At 37.0% G+C, this 20,844-nt stretch overlaps 2 protein-coding genes across 2 annotated transcripts; both read right to left on the reverse strand.

The window, feature by feature from the left end:
• Window positions 1–2,925: 2,925 nt before the first annotated feature.
• On the reverse strand, window positions 2,926–6,908 carry LOC125220889 (G-type lectin S-receptor-like serine/threonine-protein kinase RLK1). The gene is made up of 5 exons (XM_048123021.1): window positions 6,765–6,908; window positions 6,376–6,535; window positions 4,443–4,793; window positions 3,680–4,302; window positions 2,926–3,349 (listed from the first exon to the last, which is right to left on the reverse strand). Exons 1-5 carry the CDS (start codon window positions 6,906–6,908, stop codon window positions 3,002–3,004), a joined length of 1,626 nt encoding a protein of 541 aa, XP_047978978.1. The 3' UTR covers window positions 2,926–3,001.
• Window positions 6,909–10,060: 3,152 nt separating this feature from the next.
• On the reverse strand, window positions 10,061–13,264 carry LOC125220890 (G-type lectin S-receptor-like serine/threonine-protein kinase LECRK3). Its single transcript, XM_048123023.1, has 3 exons — window positions 12,376–13,264; window positions 10,941–12,103; window positions 10,061–10,608 (listed from the first exon to the last, which is right to left on the reverse strand). The coding sequence occupies exons 1-3, from the start codon at window positions 13,262–13,264 to the stop codon at window positions 10,261–10,263; spliced, it is 2,400 nt and encodes a 799-aa protein (XP_047978980.1). The 3' UTR covers window positions 10,061–10,260.
• Window positions 13,265–20,844: the final 7,580 nt, after the last annotated feature.

A 20,844-nucleotide genomic window follows, 5' to 3' on the forward strand; every position in this document is an offset into this window, starting at 1 on the left:
TATAGTCAAACCACGCAGGCACACGATTCAATGTAATAATAAAACTGACACCATACTAGTTATTAATTACTACTACCCAAGATATCAGGAATATTGGGTTGCGAAAAACCCGCACCTATTGATAAGTCAAAGTAGGGTATGATTAAATAACACGTGTCCTATATTATTACAAAGATTAGGAAATATTAAATCTCCAAGACATCGTCTTACAGGTAGATAGGAACAAAGACGTGTCTATACTTTAGATCCATTCAATGCTACCACACCCGTGTCACTAGTCATTCTCAAGGTAAAGACGACTGATTTTCGGACGGACATTCCAACCTTTCACGATAGGTAGCCAAAGCCTATCTAGGTTGTGAAAAAGTTTTACTTCTACAAGGTACCGGTTGGGCCACCTACTGTGATGACCTGTTCCACGACCCAACCTTCAATTTAGAAGACTTAGACTGATTTTACTTTCCGGCGCTTTAATTATACAAATTAATATATAATTAAATACGGTCAATACCGATTAACGTAAAATACACAGTATGAAGAAAACATTTATTATTCTCATTAAATGAAGAGTGTTTACAATATACAAGCAATTTATCAAATTCAAAATAAACTCGAAAAATGCTTTTTAGTATATATGTTTCCAACATATGCCTGAGGCATGCCGTGGGGATGCCGGGCGCGGGCGGGGGAGCCAGGGGAGCGGCGGCCGGTCCAGCGCCCGAGGTGGGGAGGTATGCCCCGGATGCAGTGCCCAGATGCTGCAGCAGATGATGGGGATGATGTGGCGGGAGGGATGCAACACGGTATGCATCCCGGGATGCAGGGGTCACCGGGAGGGGACACGGTATATCGTCCTCGCTTGATTTTTTGACGGCTTCATCTCACACGTCGACCCCGGTGGAGACGCGGAGTTCTCTGGCGATGACCTTCTGTCATTGCATGATATGTGGATCGATCTCGGGGATCCGGATACTCCCGTTCCAGCGAGGCGGGCCGCGACGAAGAAGAAGAACCCGAAGGGGAAGGCCAAGGCGGTCGGCGTCGTCGCGGCCCGTTGGTGACGACCCCCGGCCGGAGGAAAGGACGTGGACGGAGGATGAGTACGCCGGGGTGGCCAGAGGGGTGGTTGGAGGTGTGCGACGATCCGCCCAGTTGCGAACAACCGGGTCGTCAATATGTGGGCGAAGATCGGGAGAGCTGCCTATAGGAGGCGCGCCCGCACGGGAAGGACTTCGGCGTGAGGAGGTCCGGAAGGGGTGGGAGCGCATCGGGGCCGCGGTCGGCCGTTTTCGTCGTTGTACGCCAATGCCGTCCGTCAGCTCACTAGTGGGCGGAATGAGGAGGACGCCCGAAGGATAGCCGAGAGTCGGTTCCCACTTGGCGGGGAAGTATAAGGAGTTCAACTTACGGGAGTGCTTTTTTGTTCTTTGAAGGACTCCGAGAAGTTCCGGGCGGGGTGCGTACGCTGGGTGGCCGAAGAAGCAGAGGCCGAACTATTCGGCGACTACGACGGCGCGGCAGCAGCCGCGGATCCCACGACCTCCCACGACCTCCCCCCGGATGCGAGGAGTTTCCATCCCCTTCGATTCTTGTCTGTCGCCCTCGCCCGGTTGGACAAAAGCGGGCGCAACGGGCTGCGAGGGGAGGATCCCCTATCGCCCCACGAGGTCCAGTCCTCCGCCCTCCCACCCGCCCCACTCGAGTACACTCTCCATTCGCGTAACCATACGCGGGATCAAATGTACAAGGTCTTCCAAGATTGGAGGACCGCCACTGACCCCACGGAGAAGATGTTTCTTCACTCGATGCTCGAGAGCATGCGGGTTGATTTGGAAATCGCGAGGGCACGGCTAGCGAGTTCCGACGTGGGCCTAGATACCACGGGTGGCGGCAGCGGCGGCGAGGACGGCGGCGACGGCGACGGCGACGAGGAGTAGAGAGTGGCGGGGCTCGTGTGTGGAAGCCCTTTTTTTTTTAAAAAAAATCATGTATTTTTTTTTAAATCTTTGTACTTTTTTTGAATGAAATGAATTAATTTTCCCGTATATGTGTCGTAAATTTAATTCCGTAATTTAATCGTAATTTTAATTCCATAAATGTAGTATTTTTTGAATTATTTTTTTGCGGCTGACCTATGGCTGGCCTAAATCTGATGTGGCAGGTGTACTTTTAGTACTGTTGACGTGGCAAGGAGAGAGAATGGCTGACCTATTGCTGGCCTATTTAGCATTTGGAGATGCTCTTAAATTTGTACGAAAAACGGGCGTATTTTTTCATTTTGAACTACGACTAGTTTAACTAGCTATAGCAATATTTTAATAATTTATTTTCTTTATTTTATTTATTTGATTAATTGTTGTATTTAAATTTGTGTTGTCCATAATCGTGAAAGAAGATAGTAGAAAATATTAAACGGATTTTTATTATGTTATTTCTAGATTATAGAATACTTTTTCCGTTCATAATATTTTATCAGATGTTGATTGAGATAGATTTTAATAATTTGCTCCACTTAATTATCGTAGGATTAAACACTAATTTTGGTAATGTTTTGGCCAGATTCGGAAATTTGAGAATAGAGTTTTAAATTCTTTTTGGAAGATATTTGTAGAGCTGCTAGATTTGTTGAAAAATTAATGTTTTCCATGAAATTATGGCATTAAGTAATTCGATTATGAATGAACTTTATACTAAACAGTTAAGCAATTAAACATGTAAATCCTATTTTTGCAATTTTGCATAAATAGTTATTCATAATTTAAAAATAAAATGGAATCATACGCAACAGTACTATTTAAATAGAAAACCAAACTATAGACTAAATTATAGTCCAATTTACTTTGTTTTTAATTACATTTTAAAAGGATAATACTTCCTCCGTTCCATAATAATAAGTTAAATAAACCGAACCCAACTAGGTGCAAATGTTATAAAGAAAGTAGTATTTCTATGACTTATGAATAGTATATATATAGTACATGTGGTTGTTGATGTCCTTACGTCAAATAACCGGGGTGAAAGAGAATGGATTCGTTGGGTCGGGAACTTCGACTTCTCCTTCGAGCATTAGACAGGCTTTCTTCATGGTTGGCCTAAGAGATACATCTTCTTGAATGCACCAAAGTCCAACCATGACGAATCTTTCCAACGCTTCCCCATCGCTTAAGGCCTCCTCGTCGTTCTTCACCAATGCATCCAATCTTCTTTCCACAAAGCAATCCCAAGCCCAATCCGTTAGGATTGGATTCTCGCTGTCTCCAAACTCTAGGTCGTCCCGGATGGATTTCCTACACGATATGATCTCCAACAGCATCACTCCGAAGCTGTAAACATCAACCTTTGCCGAAACCTGCAATGGTGGACATAAGCTTATGTAAGAAGGGGGCTTAAGCCCTCTACCAATATATTATTCTTATGGAGTATTGTTTAATACTCCCCCTTCCCCAATAATAGTACTACTATCCTTTTGTAACTTTTAAAACTTTAGTCCTTCACACTTATTTAGCTTACTTTATATTTTCAGACACATTTTTTTATAGCACATTACTATTATCCACTAATACTATTTCAATTACTTTTATCTTTCTCTTTTGTACCTTACCAATATCACATTAAAACTTGTAGCATCCCAAATAGAGATCTCTATTGTAAAAACAAAACATAGAAAAAATCTTCTTACCTGTGTGTTCCTGAACCATTCAGGAGCAACGTAGCCCTTGGTGCCCCGAATACCCATCAGCGTCTTGCTCTGATCCATTGTCAAAAGCTTAGCAAGCCCGAAATCCGAAATCCTGGCGATACTGCATTCATCAAGAAGTATGTTGTGAGGCTTTATGTCGCAGTGGATGATCTGGGTGCTGCACTCCTCGTGCAAGTACGCCAGCCCCTTTGCGATCCCCACTGCGATCTGAGCCCGGAGGCTCCAGCTCGGCCGCAGATGGCTGAACAGAAAGTCCGCTAGTGTCCCATTGCTCATGTACTCGTACACGAGCAAACGATGAAGACCCTCCTCACAGAACCCGACCATGCTCACTAAATTCTTGTGGTGAGTCCGGCCGATGACGTTCACTTCTGTCTTGAACTCTTTCTCGGAATCTTGAAACATCCTGTCCAGCTTCTTCACAGAAACTATATTTTGGGAACCGAGTGGAATCTCCCCTTTGAACCCATCCGTGGCCAGCTCGAGCTCTTTGTAAGTGAAGCAGCATAGGTTTGAAGACGACGAAGGGTTGAGGGATTTGTTGTTTTTGAGGAGGAGGCAAGCAGCTGTAATAAATAAGAAATTGATGAAGGCTGAGCTGCCTAAAAGCACTGATATCACAACGTTCAGCGTTTGCCGGTGGTCTTTTCTTGATCTCGGATTGAGTGAAGAAGAAGTAATGTCCTTCTTCTTCCCCAGCTTGAGAAATGCCTTAATACCTTGGGAGTCTTTTTGGACTTACCATTGGAGAGGGGCAGCTTCTTCTTCCAGCAGCTGTTATCTCTGTGTATGGAAACACCACAGAGACAATCATCCAGACAAGCCCTTTGACACTCCTCTACACTGCACGGACTGATTTTTTGGTAGTCATTCAAAGGCCAATCGATGTCACTTATCATCTCCAAGCGGTACTCGTTGTCTTGTGGCAATGAACCATTTTCTGTTTCACTACCGCTGCAAAACTGCGGGAAGTTAGGCATACAGTCGCCATTCCGATCAAGGGGATTAACCAGGAAAAACTCTGGCGGGCATGTGCAGACGGGCCTCGCGTTTTGCATTTCGCACGCACTATTATAGCCACACGCCCCGCTGCCTGTTGAAAAAATAGGAGTAGTAATTAAAACTGAAGTTGAATTAGTTGTAATTCAGTGCATGTGCACAAGGTCTTGTTAAGTGGAGTAAAATAATATGCATGGATTTTGATACGACCATATCTCCTAAAATATTCCCCATATCTATTATTTAGTTAGTCAATGATTTTCCATATCTTTTCATATATTATTACGATCTTTATTTTCTTGTTCCCCAAGGCAGAGTAGTTTATAAATAGGAGATATTGTATTCTTCTATGACATTCAAGAAATATCAAATTATCTTATTTTCCGTTTATCATATTTTAATTTCTTTGTTTGGTTTGATCGACGGACAAAGCTCCCGCGACTACCGTTTATCCCTAAATTTGACGCCGGATTGATCGTCGGGCAACAGCTCCCGCGATGTTCAACGCGAATTATCCGAGTTAAGGAACTTCATCCTTAACAATTTGGTGCTTTCATTGAGGACAAATTTAGGCGAACGTCGCGGGAGCTGTTGCCCGACGATCAATCCGGCGTCAAGGATATACGGTAGTCGTGGGAGCTTTGCCCGTCGATCAAACCAAACAAAGAAATTAAAATATGATAAACGAAAAATAAGATAATTTGATATTTCTTGAATGTCATAGAAGAATACAATATCTCCTATTTATAAACTACTCTGACTTAGAGAACAAGAAAATAAAGATCCTAATAATATATGAAAAGATATGGGAAATCATTGACTAACTAAATAATAGATATGGGGAATATTTTAGGAGATATGCTCGTATCAGATTTCCTTGATTTCACTGATTGAGCGAGCCTATACTAACATTGTTCGAAACAAGTAGAGCTCCTATTAATAATTAAAATTATATAAAAATATACTCCCTCCATCTGGCAATAGGAGTCAATGAGTCATAGTAGAATATGAATCTCATTTATATATATTAGTTTTACAATTAAATATTGTGGGTGGAATAAGTTGGTGAAATATGAGGTTTGCTTACCATTTATGGAAAAATGAAATACTCCCTCCGTCCGCGAATAGGAGTCCCGGTCTTTTACCATAAATGGTAGTAGGGCCCCCCTTCCATTAACTCATTCTACTCACATTTCATTTAAAACTAATATATACAAGTGAGACCTCTATTCCACTAACTTTTTCTCACCCACTTTTCGTAACATTTCTTAAAACCCGTGTCACTTAGGATTGAGACTACTAATGGCGGATGGAGGGAGTAAGACCCTTATTGTGTGACAAACCGAAATAACAAAATAAGACTCTTATTGTAGGACAGAGGGAGTACTAATTTTCAGCAAAATGTAGTAAACATAGCCATGCCAATGTAATTACTCCCTCCGCCCGCCATTAAATGTCTCATTTTTCCTTTATCTGCCAATAAATGTCTCATTTCACTTTTACTATATTTGGTAAGTGGACTCTACATTCCACTAACTCATTCCACTAATATTTTATTATAAAACTAATATATAAAAGTAGATCACACAATTCACTAACTTTTCTACCCACTTTACTACGTAAAATCAAACAACTTCTTAAAACCTGCACCAGTCAAATATGAGACATTTAATTACAGACGATATTTGCATTTGCTGGTATGTACCGATCATGTACCAGATTCACGGGATGAGATCCCCTGCTAGGCAAAATATTGCAACAAATATTGCATTTTGATCTACACAGCATCCCCTGCTGCAACAAATATTGCAACAAATATTTGCAGTTGGGAACGACCTAGATTCACAAGCATGTAGATACTAAATGATATCGATCATATCCATGTCAATATTCACCTGTCAATCCGAGGATGCTGACGCAGATGTCATCTGGCCACGACTTTGCAACTTGCCAACCCGGGTTGTTCGGGATGATAATACTGTGTGAAAACTCCGTCCCAATCTAGAGTCGCCCGATAGTAATTATCGGAAGACGGTGGAATCGAACTAGGGCTAATAACTTGTACCTGCCCGTTCCTCTGGACGACATAAATCACAGCTTCGCTGCTGAACACAACACGGATGGCAGCCTCAGAAGCGTTGGGAGAAGAATACACGTCATAGCTACTATAGTACTTAACGTCATACTCCGAATTCGAGGGCACGCTCATGGTGTAGAAGAAGAAATCTCCTTCATGGTTGACAGTGGCGTAGAGTCTCCCCGTGGAAAAATTAGCCTCAGTTTTCCGGGAAACGACGAACTCAATAGTCTGAGTGGGTAATATTGTGTCGGTTGGATGCCTGAAACTCTCCCATATGATAGAGGAATTTCTCCGCCGAAGAGCCAAGTTTCCGGTATCATTGAAGGTGGCATGATCGACTTGACCGCCGATGCTGGTGTTGTAGAGAAGGCAGCCTCAAGGCGCAGCGTTGAGCCACGCGGCACCGGGTAGCTGCTTCTTTCGAACCAGGCGATGGTTTTGTTGGGGATCTTGTCGAACCAGATGGAGAGTATGTATAGATTATCGTTGCCTTGAAGCAGTTGGAAGCCGAGAGCGAAGTCTCCGGCAGGGGAGGAGCGCCATGGATCGGAGTTTGAGGCTGTAGTCAAACTGGTTCCCACAGGCAATGACGGACCCAGAAAATATAGCTCGTGGGGTCGGATATAATACACAATTAATAATAATAATAATAATAATAATAATTATTATTATTAAATAATTGTTTTAAAAACATAATTTAATTAATAAAAAATATAACAAATAATTATTTAAAAAATATTTCAAATCATATATATATATAGTCAGTCATATGTTCTGTTATGAATGATATTTTCATAGGAATATCTATATTCAACAAAATCTACTCAAATATTTCTTTCATTTATAACAGTAGTAATTAAATGTTTCCCTCTCTATATGTACTAAGATATTATTAAATATACACCTCCCATCATATTTTTGCAGCTTATGTAAAAAAAAATTAAGAAAATATTATAAAAATAATAATCACTTGGTAATTGATAACTAATTTTAAAAACTTAATAAATGAAATAAAAATAGAATGAAATTATGGTTAATAACATATACTATATGATAATGGATTTATGGTGATAACCTAAGTAATTCAACCAATTAAGCCATCAATATGTATGTTAAAAGAAACCGACTGATTTTATATTTTAATAGGCCATGATGCCCTCTCATCTAATTTTATTACTATTAAATAAATTAAGAAGTGGGGAATTGTTTAATCTATTTAGAGTATATCAATTTTACTCCTATTTTTTACAGTTTCTCTCCTCCATCCCCAATATCTCCTTATTAATCCAACTGATTCGTCCTCTCGTTACTCCGATGAAGGCCAAACCATGGGGTGGAGATCTACTGTGTGGGGTCGGAGATGCTGTTGCGTTTGGTCGGAGGTCAAAAAAATGAAGTTTCTCGGCAGCCTCATCGGACGGCGATGGGGTCGGTCGACCCCACCCGACCCCACCTACGTCCGTCGTTGCCCACAGCCACAGGTATATTTTGAGAAGAAATCAAACGTGTGAGCACAATAAGTACTGTAGAGAGTAGGATAGTACATGAAGGGAAATGCGCCATTGCAGCTCGAGGAAGATGGGAAATGGGAAGTGATATATGCTATCATTAACTGAGAGTTAGTAGGGGAGATAATGGGAAGACTTTTGACTTTCCACAACCTCCATTGCTTAATCAGTGGTGGAGGGAATATAGAACAGTGTATCCCATAAATATTGCTCCCTACCATACTCAAACCATTACTCCCTCCGTCCTGGATAATTCGGGTCACTTTGACCGGACACGGGTTTTAAGAATTGTAATGAAAAGGGGATTGAAAAAGTTAGTGGAATGTGAGTCCTACCTTTATATATTAGTTTTATAATAAAATGTGAGTAGTAATGAGTTGGTGGAATATGTGGTCCAATACCAAAAATGGTAAAAGTGAAGTGAGACAAATTATGTGGGACGGACCGAAATGAAAAACTAAGACGAATTATCTGGGACGGAGGGAGTATATTATTTCCACGGTTTTAAGGAAGACGGCCCTTTTTTTTTGGATGACATGAGAATTTATACAGTTTTATTTTGTATGTGAAGTGGAGAGAGTAAAATAAGACAGAATAAAGTAGAGATGAATGTGTTTTCATTTTTTATAATAGATCATCTTAGTTATGAGAAATTCAAAAAGAAAGTAGATTATTTTTAGTGAGACGGAGGGAGTACAAAAATGTCTCTTGCATTAGAGTTGTCAACTATGCTAGAGACCGGCTCCGCCCAGGCCCAGCCAAGGCTCGGGCCCATTAGAAACATGTAAAGAATACCTTTTCCGTTCATAATATTTTATCATATGTTGATTGATATAGATTTTCATAATTTGCTCGACTTAATTAACGTAGGGTATATGAGTGAAATAAATAGTCTACTTTGATTATTGAAAGGTTACTATGAATAGATGTATTAAAAGTAAGTTGTGGATAGTACCGTATTTTATAGTTTATACTCCCCCGATCCTATAAGAATATGTACTTTTGGTTGTGCACAAGTTTTAATGTATAACTGATAAAGTAAGAGATACATAGAAATAAAAAGTAATTAAAGTATTGTCAGTGGAGAATAGAAGTACCACGTCAATAGAGAGAAAAAAAATATTTACAATTAAAAAATGCATATTCTTGTGACACAGACTAAGACTAAAAAAAGAAAGAGTATATATTCTTACGTGACGAGGAAGGAATTATTATGAATATGGATTCATGATTACATGGTTAGACACCAATTTTGATAATGTTTTCGTCAGATATGTTTTATAGTGAGTTGGCCGAATTCGGAAAATGCATAGTTCGTAGAATTTTAAAATTTTGAAGATTTTTGTAAAGCTGCTAGATTTGTTGACTAATTAATGTTTTCCAAAATAATTTATTTATGAATGACCTTTATGCTAAAAGTTAAGGAATTAAAACATGTAAATCCTATTTTTGCAATTGTATAAAAACTTATTCATAACTAAAAAATAAAATGGAATCATACGCAACTATTTAAATAAGAAACCAAACTAGTCTAAATTATCCAACTTTGCTTGGTTTTAGATTTACGTTCATTTTCTAAAATTATACTAGTAGGTGGTGTTCGATTTCTAAGATAAAATAATACTAAGATATGATCTAAGATTGAGTTGTAAGATTATTTTAGTCATAGGAGTTAGCTATTACTAGTTATCCCATGATTATCCATCTAGGATTGAGTTGTGGGGTTGAATCTCATGAACTAAACACACTACAAATTTAATTCCGGATACAATCTTGCAAACCGAACACTCCGGTAGTGTATCAAATCAATCCATTAGATTATACATGTAAACAAAACAAACACCGATGTGCGTGGTTAAGGATATGGTGAATATATATACTTAAGTTTGGAATCCAACTTGGTGCAACTCTAAGAAAGAAAGTACTTGAGACTTATGAATACTATAGTACGTGTGGTTGTTGATGCCCTTACGTCAAACAACCGAGGAGAAAGCGGATGGATTCGCTGGCTCTGGAACTTGGATGACTCCTTCAAGCATAAGACAGGCTTTCTTCATGGTTGGCCTAAGAGATACATCTTCTTGAATGCACCAAAGTCCAACCATGACAAATCTTTCCAACGCTTCCCCATCGCTTAAGGCCTCCTCATCATTCTTCACCAATGCATCCAATTTTCTATCCGCATAGCAGTCCCAAGCCCAATCCGTAAGGATTGGATTTTCGCCGTCTCCAAACTCTAGGTCGTCCCGGATGACTCTCCTGCACGATATGATCTCTAGTAGAACCACTCCGAAGCTGTAGACATCAACCTTCACCGATATCTACAACAATGGACCTAATTAATTAGCTTAAGGAAGAAGGGTTTAAGTCTCCACCAAAAAATTCTTACTATTATAGTATTCCACTGTCCTCGAAAAACAGTCTCATTTTGCCATTTTAGTATGCCTCACAAAATTAGTCCACTTTCTACTTTTCGACATTGTTTCATCACATATTAGTACTATATATAAAACGAGTCACACTATCCACTAATGCTGTTTAAATTACTTCAATCTTTCCCTTTCATACTTAATACTCCTACATTACCAATATCACATTATTCCCAAAAGTCACTATTATTAAAAACAAATCATACTAGAAAAATTGTTCTTACTTGTGTGTTCCTGAACCATTCAGGAGCAACGTAGCCCTTGGTGCCCCGAATACCCGTCAACGTCTTGCTCTGATCCATCGTCAAAAGCTTAGCCAACCCGAAATCTGAAATCCTAGCAATGTTGCATTCGTCAAGAAGTATGTTGTGAGGCTTTATATCGCAGTGGATGATTTGGGTGCTGCACTCCTCGTGCAAGTACGCCAGCCCCTTTGCGATCCCCACTGCGATCTTAGTCCTCAAAATCCAGCTCGGCCGCAGATGGCCAAATAGAAAGCCTGCTAATGTCCCATTGCTCATGTACTCGTAAACGAGCAAACGGTGAGGCCCCTCCTCGCAGAACCCGACCAGGCTCACCAGATTCTTGTGGTGAGTCCGGCCGATGACGTTCACTTCCGTCTTGAACTCTTTCTCGGAATCTTGAAACATTCTGTCCAGCTTCTTCACTGCAACTATGTTTTGGGAACCGATTGGAATCTCCCCTCTGTAGACGATTCCGAAAGAGCCCCTTCCTAGCTCTTCTTTGAACCCATCTGTGGCCCGCTCGAGCTCTTTGTAAGTGAAGCAGCGTAAGTTAGAAGAAGACGAAGGGTCTCGGACAGGATTGAGGGGTTTTTTGTTTTTGAGGAGGAAGAGGAGGAGACACGTTGCTGTAATAAATAAGAAATTGATGAAGGCTGAGCTGCCTAAAAGCACTGATATCACAACGTTCAGCGTTTGCCGATCTCTTCTTAGTCTCGGATTGAGTGAAGGAGTATTATCCTTATTCTTCCCCAGCTTGAGAAACACCTTGGAGCTGCGATCGCTGTCGACTCTGCCGTTGGAGAGCGGCAGCCTCTTCTTCCAGCAGCTGCTGTTACTTCTGTATACGGCAACACCACAGAAGCAATCATTCAGGCAAGAGTTTCGGCACTGCTCTTCACTGCACGGTTGGATTAGTTGGTAGTCATTCTTAGGCCAACCTGCGTCACTTATGATCTCTAAGGTGTACTCATTGTCTCGTGGCAACGTGCCATTTACACCACTGCTGCAAATGTGCGGGAAGTCGGGCTTACAGTCGCCATTGCGATCGAGGGCATCGGCTAGTGAATACCCTGGCGGGCATGTGCAGACGGGCCTTCGGTTTTCGATCCTGCACACGCTGTTATAGCCACAAGCCCCGCTTCCTGTTGAAAATATATAGTACGAATTAGATTAAGATATTGAGCTTTGTATAATTACTTATGATTAAAAGTTTAGTTCATTAATTCGGATAATATGTGAGTCTATGTTACAAATTCAACGTCCCACATTGGTTGTTAGAGCAATTGGTGTGGGTTTATATAAACTAAATGAGCTATTTACACTAACATGCCACTAAAAACGAATCAACCAACAAGTGGTTCCTAATATAGATCACATTCATGTCTATTTATATTTTAGATTAGAAGACAAACACCTCTATCTCCGTCGATGTTAAAGCAGATGTTATTGGGCCACGACCCCACAACTTGCCAACCCGGGCTGTTCCCGAAGCTCTTGGGATGATAGTACTGAGCGAAAACTCCGTCCCAATCGAGAGTCGCCCGGTAGTAATTACCGGAAGAAGATGGAATCGACCTAGGACTAATAACCTGTTCCCGCCCATTCCTCTTCACGACAGAAATCAAAGCTTCACTGCTGAACACAACACGGATCCCAGCCTCAGAAGCATTAAGAGAAGAAGTGGAGCTACTGTAGTACTCATCATCGTAGCCCGAGTTCGAGGGCACGCTCTTGGTGTTGAAGACGAAATTCCCACCACCGTTGACAGCGGCGTAGAATCTCCCCATGGAAAAGTTAGCCTCACTTTTCCGGGAAACGAGCGTGTCGCCGAGCTCAATCGTCTGAGTTGGTAATATTGTATCGGTTGGATGCTTGAAACTCTCCCAAAGGATAGACGAATCGTTCCGGCGCAGAGCCAAGTTTCCGGTGTCGTTGAAGGTGGCATGATCAACTTGACCGGTGGCGTTACTATTGTAGAGAAGGCGGCCCTGGGGATCATTGAGGACGAGGCCGCCCGCGGCGTCGAGGCGCAGCGTTGAGCCACGCGGCACCGGGTAGCTGCTTCTTTCAAACCAGAATATGGTTTTGTCGGGGATTTTGTCGAACCAGATGGAGAGTATGTATAGACTATCGTTGCCCTGAAGCTGTTGGAAGCCGAGAGCGAAGTCTCCGGCAGGGGAGGAGCGCCATGGATCGGAGTTTGAGGCTGCAGTCAAACTGGTTCCCACAGGTATGTTTTGAGAACAAATTAAATGTGGGAACACAAGTAGCAGTAGAAAGATAGAAGAAGAGAAAGGCGCCATTGCAGCTATAGGACGATGGTGTATGATTGCTTCATACTGAGTTATCCGGATACGATGGCTAGTATAAGTAAGATATACAATAAAGAAAATAAATGCAGTACTAATATACACTAGTAGGGAGTACGACACCTTTTCTTAGGTAAAAATTAAAATGGTACACCTTTTCGAGTGGGGTCCATATTTCAATAACTTTCTTCCATCCACTTTTCTTAACATTTTTTAAAATCTGTGTCGAATGAAAATGAGACTCCTATTCACGGACGGAGGGAGTATAATTGAACAGAGAGCTAAACGATTAAAGTGAAAAAAAAAGTTAAATTTGTTGATATTACTCCCTCCGTCCATGAAATTTTGTCACATTTTTTCATTTCCGTCTGTCCTACTAAATTTGTCACATTTCACTTTTTACAATTTTTGGTAGTGGACCCCACATTACACTAACTTATTTTCACTCACATTTTATTATAAAATTATTATTTTAAAAGTAAGACACACAACCTACCAACTTTTTCAGCCCACTTTCCATTACATTTCTTAAAACAAAAATTTAGGGTAGGAGGAGTATTATTTTCTGACTCAACTAAAATGAGATGACAAAAAAAAAACAAAATTAACTATAGTGAGACAAAAGGAGTAATACTTTTCTTTAAGGTGGTGTTCGATTTCCTAGATAAAGTAATACCAAGATATTATCTCATGATTATCAATCTAGGATTGAGTTGTGGTATTGAATTATATGAACCAAACACACTATATATTTAAACCTGGGATACAACCGAACACCCCTAAGTATATATGATTAGTATAACAAATATTATAATAATGAGGTGCAAAAATAAATGTCAGGACTCAATATCCGAATGACATAACAAGATAACCCCAAATATTTGAAATCAATTGCAAATCTAAGCGGAGTCATGGGACGACCGACTCCACTGAACTCATAATGGGTGAAAAACTCCATTATAGTTGGAGTTCACGTATGTTCTTCCACTATTCGTTTCCAGTGAAGGCTGCCGCATTGCCTTGTCTTCTGACGCCGAGGATGATCATTTTCGGTATATCCGACGTAATGAGTTCCGCTATCTAGTTACTGTTCAGAATCCTTTGTAATTGAAGAATTATCGAAAGAGTTGGAAACACATTCTACATCGAATTTGATGTTCCATCCATCTCAAGCTATTTGATCTGTATTCCATTTCGGTTCCTTCTAAGCTACTTGCACCATTTTCATTTTACAAAAACTTTATTCTCTTCCATATTTTACCCTTTCTTTCTTTTTGTTACTTTATTTCTTCTCCAATTATTTTTTAAATATCAATTTATTAAATCTCGTGCATAAAAAATGTATTCCTTTCATCTCCAAAGAGTATGAACAATGGGTTTAACACGGGTTTTAATAAATAGAGGAAAAAATAAGAAAATGAGAGAAAGGGTAGTGAAAAATGAAAATAATGTTAGTGAAAAGTGAAGTCTATAATGGTATAAGTTGTTAAAAGGTAATGGTATAAATTATAAATAAAATGACGTGTAAGAATAATATGTTGGTAATTTTTCAAAATTAGAAAGTTTATAAAATGAAAGTGAGGGAGTATTAGGTTCACTTGGTGCTAGAGGGAATACAAATAATTTCACTTAACGGGAAGGCCAAAGGATGGAATGAACGTCACACGGTTGACCTATGGGTCTTGGTCTTTCTATATCTAAAAAGTGTCAAGACCTCGACCGTTGACCAAGTCACCCTTTGTAGTTTTGGTGAAACTTCAAAATCATAGATTGAAATAAAAGAAAGAATTCTCAATAATAAGTTAAACTAAAGTTAAACTAAAGTGTCTAAGTAAACAGTATTGCATACGTAAATTTCCACTTTCTTTTCATTTTTCCTTGTATTTCTTTATTTCTTTATTTCTTTTCCATTTTACATGTTATTTTCAAATTAACACGTTCGGTTTTCATTTACTCCATTATTCTAGAGTATAATCGCTGCTAGAATCATAAAGTTTTATCAAATTCAAATAGGTATGGAAGATGCAGGTTGATGTGGAAATGGTTTTATAATTATTCTAGCAAATAACTGCCGTTAAAATTATAAAGTTTTATCAAATTCGAGCTCATTTCTGAATTTTTAAATTAATTTTTGAATTATAACTTTTAATATTTACAAAAAAACCTTATAAGACTATGTTTATCGGTGTGGTGTGGCTGACCGCCACATCTCCTCAATTCAAAAAAAAAAAGAAAAATTGAAAGTGGAGGCCAACCTCCAACGTCATGGTTTTTTCTCATTTTAGTTTCATCATTTAATGAGATTGTGCCAAATGATATAATCTTATTGGTTAATATATTTTTTCTAAAAACACTATGTATCTTTTATATATTATATAAAAATTATACCAAAATTCATAATTTTTCACCCCCTATAAAAAGAGACCACATTTGCTATAGTTTGGCATATAACAAAATATCATCTTTTTTCCTCTTATAATCCTTCTTTTTAGAAACAATTTCATATCTTTCATAATTTTTAGTTTCATATTTTAATTATTGTAATTTATATTTTCTATTTGTTTATTTTTATAATTTTTAGTTTCTCATTAGTTGTGTTTTTTTTTTATAAATTTTACTATGCAATAATAAATATTTCATGTAATAATAATATTATTAAAAAATAATAGTATAAAAATAAATATATAATGTTATGGTTAGATGGTCATTGATAATCATTAAAAAAATGTATGGTTGAGTTGGATAAATATTGATAATATGGAAGATGATGTGAATGAGATAAAAATTAATTAATTATTTAAAAAGTGGATGGTTGAATTTGGTTGGATGGATGGTGATAAAAATGATCTAAAGAATCAATTATTGGAGTGCAAAATCAGAATGATATCGCCACATCATCCCAATTCTAATTCCACACTATATTTCAATTTTGATTTTATTGGCTACTTGCGAAAAGCTCCGAATTTGTTATTTAGATTTTGTGGGGGTACGAAACCATGCCACATATGTCCATTTTAGTCGATCGTAATTAAAAATGCTGTTAAAGCAATAACATAAGACAAACCTAAGCCATTTTCACAGTCCCATTAGAAAAATAAAATAAAAAAAATACTTAGATGAAAAAAGTGGGAAGCATGATTTTAATTTTGGGGCCCAAAATAATGTTAAATTCTTTTGAGTCAATGTCTACGACACAAAAACAACTCGAGCATGATTAATAGAGAGATGCTCACCGGAGATGAATAATGAGATAAATAATTAGAGGATGATTAGAAACTAGTGATACAATGACAATTACGACATCGAATTAAAGAATATATTTTTTTTATAACAAAGAGTATATCATTTTATTTGATTTTGTTAATATTTTATACTAGTACTTTTTTATGAGATTAAGAAATGTTTTCAACTTTAGATTTTTAATAGTAAAGATCATATATCATTAAAATTGATTTTAAATAATATTATATGGAATATTTACAAATTTACTAGAAAAAATAAACAGAGGAGATATAGAAAAATATTGGAACATGAATGAATATTAGAGAAAATAGGAGGCATAGAGTACTAGTATAAAATTACAGGAAAAAATAAACAAAGGAAATAGTATAATAAAATATTGGAACATGAAGGAATTCAAAAGTAAATGAAAGAAAAAAAAAAAAAAAAAAATACTCGTATTAAAGTGAGAAGGCGAGAAGGGGATTCAAACTTGTGATCAATGGTTCCGGAGTCACATATATTGATATGTTAATGTTGCGTACATATATAGGTAAACTTGAAAAATTCAAATAAACAATACTATAAAATAATCTGCTGTGCTATTTAGCACAACAACCTCTGCTATTACACATATGATAATAAAAAATTCAAATAAACAATATAAAATAAATTAAATATTTATATATTATTTTAATGATGTATTAGGTACAACAAGAGCTGCTGTGCTAAATAGCACAGTAGAAGATCCCATCCCGCCAAGATCAAGCAAGGTTCAGGGGCAGTCTAGGAAATCAATCCGCAATGCTAAAAAATAATAGTAACAAACCAACAGCATATATAGACCATAAATCAAACTTGCGTAAAGTAAAGAGTGAACCACATAAATGGTATCTGATCTTTCACTTTCGCACATAAATGATACATGATCTTTATTTTATATCGTTTTTGGTACATATAAATCACATTTTTAGTACCTCATGCAATTTTCACCCAAAATACCCTCTAAACAAATTCATCTTTCCATTTGTCCTAAAGAATATTTTGGGCATTCACAAAACTAGCACCAAAAGTGATATTATAATATCTTCTCTCATTTTCCTCACTCTTTATACAATTATTATTAATTAATATTAATAATATTATTTTGATGTTATAAATTACTACCTCCGTCCATCAAAATTTGTCCACTTTTATCCGACACGGATTTTAAGAAATGTAATGGAAAGTTAGTTGAAAAAGTTAGTGGATTGTGGGTCCTACTTTTATATATTAGTTTTGTAATAAAATGTGAGTAATAATGAGTTAGTGGAAGATGTGGTCCACTATAAAAAATGATAAAAGTGAAATGAGACAAATTTTGGAGGACGGACGGAAATGGAAAAATGAGACAAATTTTGGTGGACTGAGGTAGTAATAATTAATTTATTTTTTAATATCATTTAAATATACTTAATCATAATTATAGTTATAATTATATTTAATTATTATAATAATATTATTGCTATAATAGTAAAAATTAGTAGTAATTAATAAATTATTATTATTATTTTATATTAAATTAATAACTAATCAATATAGTCTTAAATAAAATTTAAAATTGTGAATTGTATTCATAATGATAAATAGTTGAATGTTTTTAGTTAGGCGTTTTCAACCCAATAATGAGTATAAATTATTTAGTTAAAAATATTCAATTGATTTAATTACTTTAAATAATTAATTTAGTTAGATGTTTTGTTATTGATTTATATTATGAATGCAATTAGATGTATGTATAAAACACTGAAAATAAAGAAGAGAAAAGAAAAAAGAGGAAACATAAACTAAGGAGAAAAAAGAAAGAATAAAAGAAGATTAAATATTAAAATAAAGAAAAAATTAAAGAAAAAAGAAAGAAGAATAAACGAGAAAAAAGAAAGAATAAAAGAAGATTAAATATTAAAATAAAGAAAAAAATAAAGAAAAAAGAAAGAAGAATAAACTAAAGAAGAAAAAAGAAATAAGAAATGAAGAAAAAAAATTACATATTTGGTTCTATTTAGTTGAAATTTCCAAAAATATTATCAATAACAAAAAAATCACATGTTTGGTATCTATGGTTATTTTAGGCATGAGGTACCAAAAGTGATACTTATAAAATAAAAATTATGTACCATTTATGTGCGGAAATGAAAGATCAAATACTATTTATCCAGTTTACTCTAAACGAAAAACAACTTTCAAACAAGAGAGGAATGCATGAATATGAAGTTGATGTAGAGAGCACAGGCAAAGACTTGGACACATCATGTCAATTAAGCTCACTGGCTAACTTCACACAGTAATTCTCAAGCCACCCTGTTGCAAAAATTACAACTCATTTCCCCACATTGCTAAAATTACACATTATATCAACATAAGACCTTCCTCGTGATAGCCAGTATAGAAAAATCAATGTTAACAAAATCCGCATATATCCGAGAAAAAATTCAGTGGTCTCGGAATACCACGGTGGAAAGCATATGTGGTATACCCTACCAATAATATGTTGACAAATAGACATGTATATTGGTCTCACCTCCAACTAGATTGACACATAGATACACACAATTATGGAAATTTCTCATGTACATATATAGATAATATAGCTCTATATACATACATATATGCACATTAATTACCACCCAATTAGTTAACGGCAAAAATTTGATTTGATATGAAAATTTCGAGAAGCCAATATATACTCGTAACTACGAGAAAATCTTTTGCGTCATTTAAAATAGCCGCCATTTCTACCATTGTGGAGAACAAAATTACACTCCAAATCATATAAGCACCAATAACACGTAACTTGATTAAATACATTGTACACAATATTTAATAGAATAATTTTTTGTTAATTCTTTTAACAAGTATTGCACAAATAATTAATTATCTATATGAATAATAATATTGTATACTTCTTATTTTATTTTTCTGTAGCACGTTAAATATGAATGGTAATATAGTATAATTCTTATTTTATTTTTCTATAGCACGTTAACTTAATAATGGTTGTATTTTATGTTAAAATATAAAGCAAGGAGTACTTAATAATAATGACATGATCCAAATAATATTTTTATTATATTAAAAATTTGTCAATACACCATAAAAACTGTAACAGCCCACCCTCCTAGGGTACAATAAATGCGGCGGCTGCTACCCAAAAACCGACTCCAAACAATCAATACATAGGCTAGGGTTTCATTCAAAGAGTACTGACTAAAGAAATGAAGGAATATCAGAGCATTTAATGCAACAACTTAACCTAGACACTTAAATAGGTAAACAAAATGGAGTTTTATAAATGACGATCAAAACTTAAGAGAATGGCATAGGTTTCAAGATAACGTCACGAGAAAAGTATAAGGCCTCAAAACGAAGAAGAGTGCCAATCAACCAAATCAATATCAGAGTATTTGAACTTAGCGGAAAACGACCAAGAGAAAAAGCATAGCTATGTATGGAGACACAACTACACTTAGAGTTCAACATATCCATTAATTAATTGAGCTGCTCAACACCCGCCACCGCTCGTCATCATTCAACCTGCACATAGGAAAAACACATGCAGGGCTGAGTATTTTGAAATACTCAGTGAGCTCGTTGCCAAAACATTTTATTCAAAAGTTATGCCACCCTTACCAAGTGAACTCGAGTTTTAAGCAGTTAAGAGAAATATCACGAGTATCACAAAATATTTTCATAGACTGGCCAGTCAAAATAACTCCCCATTTTCTCATCAAATTCCACAATCACATATCACAATCTTTCCATGGTGCGACGAAAGCGTGGCCACGCTTTTCGCCCACGAGACCGGCCGACTAGCTAGGACGGCTCCCGATCCCCTCGTGTACACAGCCTGGTAGGGTTTGCGGCCCATACTCAGACCCGAATTCGTATATCATATCCATAGCCCTATAGCCCAATGGAGCGAACTCACAAACTAGGCATCAGGCACACAATCTCACAATAAAACAAACATAGGCATGGCATAACAGTTAAACCACCCTTATAGCTCCGATAATTATCTTTGACAAAATAAAAGAGAGTTTTTGAGAGTAAAGCCCACCTCGACTGCTTAGATTTCAAGTAGTTTCACTTTTCCGTTATCTGGCTTCGCAACCGAGGTTTCACCTTTAAATCCACATAGGCACATATTCACAAATTAGGTTCAATTATAACTCTTAACTTATGCATGTCTCGTTACTTCCCTCTTTCCCATCGATTTACCTAAATCTTCATAACTTATAAATTTCAAGTCACACTCATCATAAATTACTAATTTCAAGTCACGCTTAACATACATATATTTCTTAGCATCTCAACCC

Source organism: Salvia hispanica, chromosome 4 (assembly GCF_023119035.1).
Source record: "Salvia hispanica cultivar TCC Black 2014 chromosome 4, UniMelb_Shisp_WGS_1.0, whole genome shotgun sequence".
NCBI lineage: Eukaryota > Viridiplantae > Streptophyta > Magnoliopsida > Lamiales > Lamiaceae > Salvia > Salvia hispanica.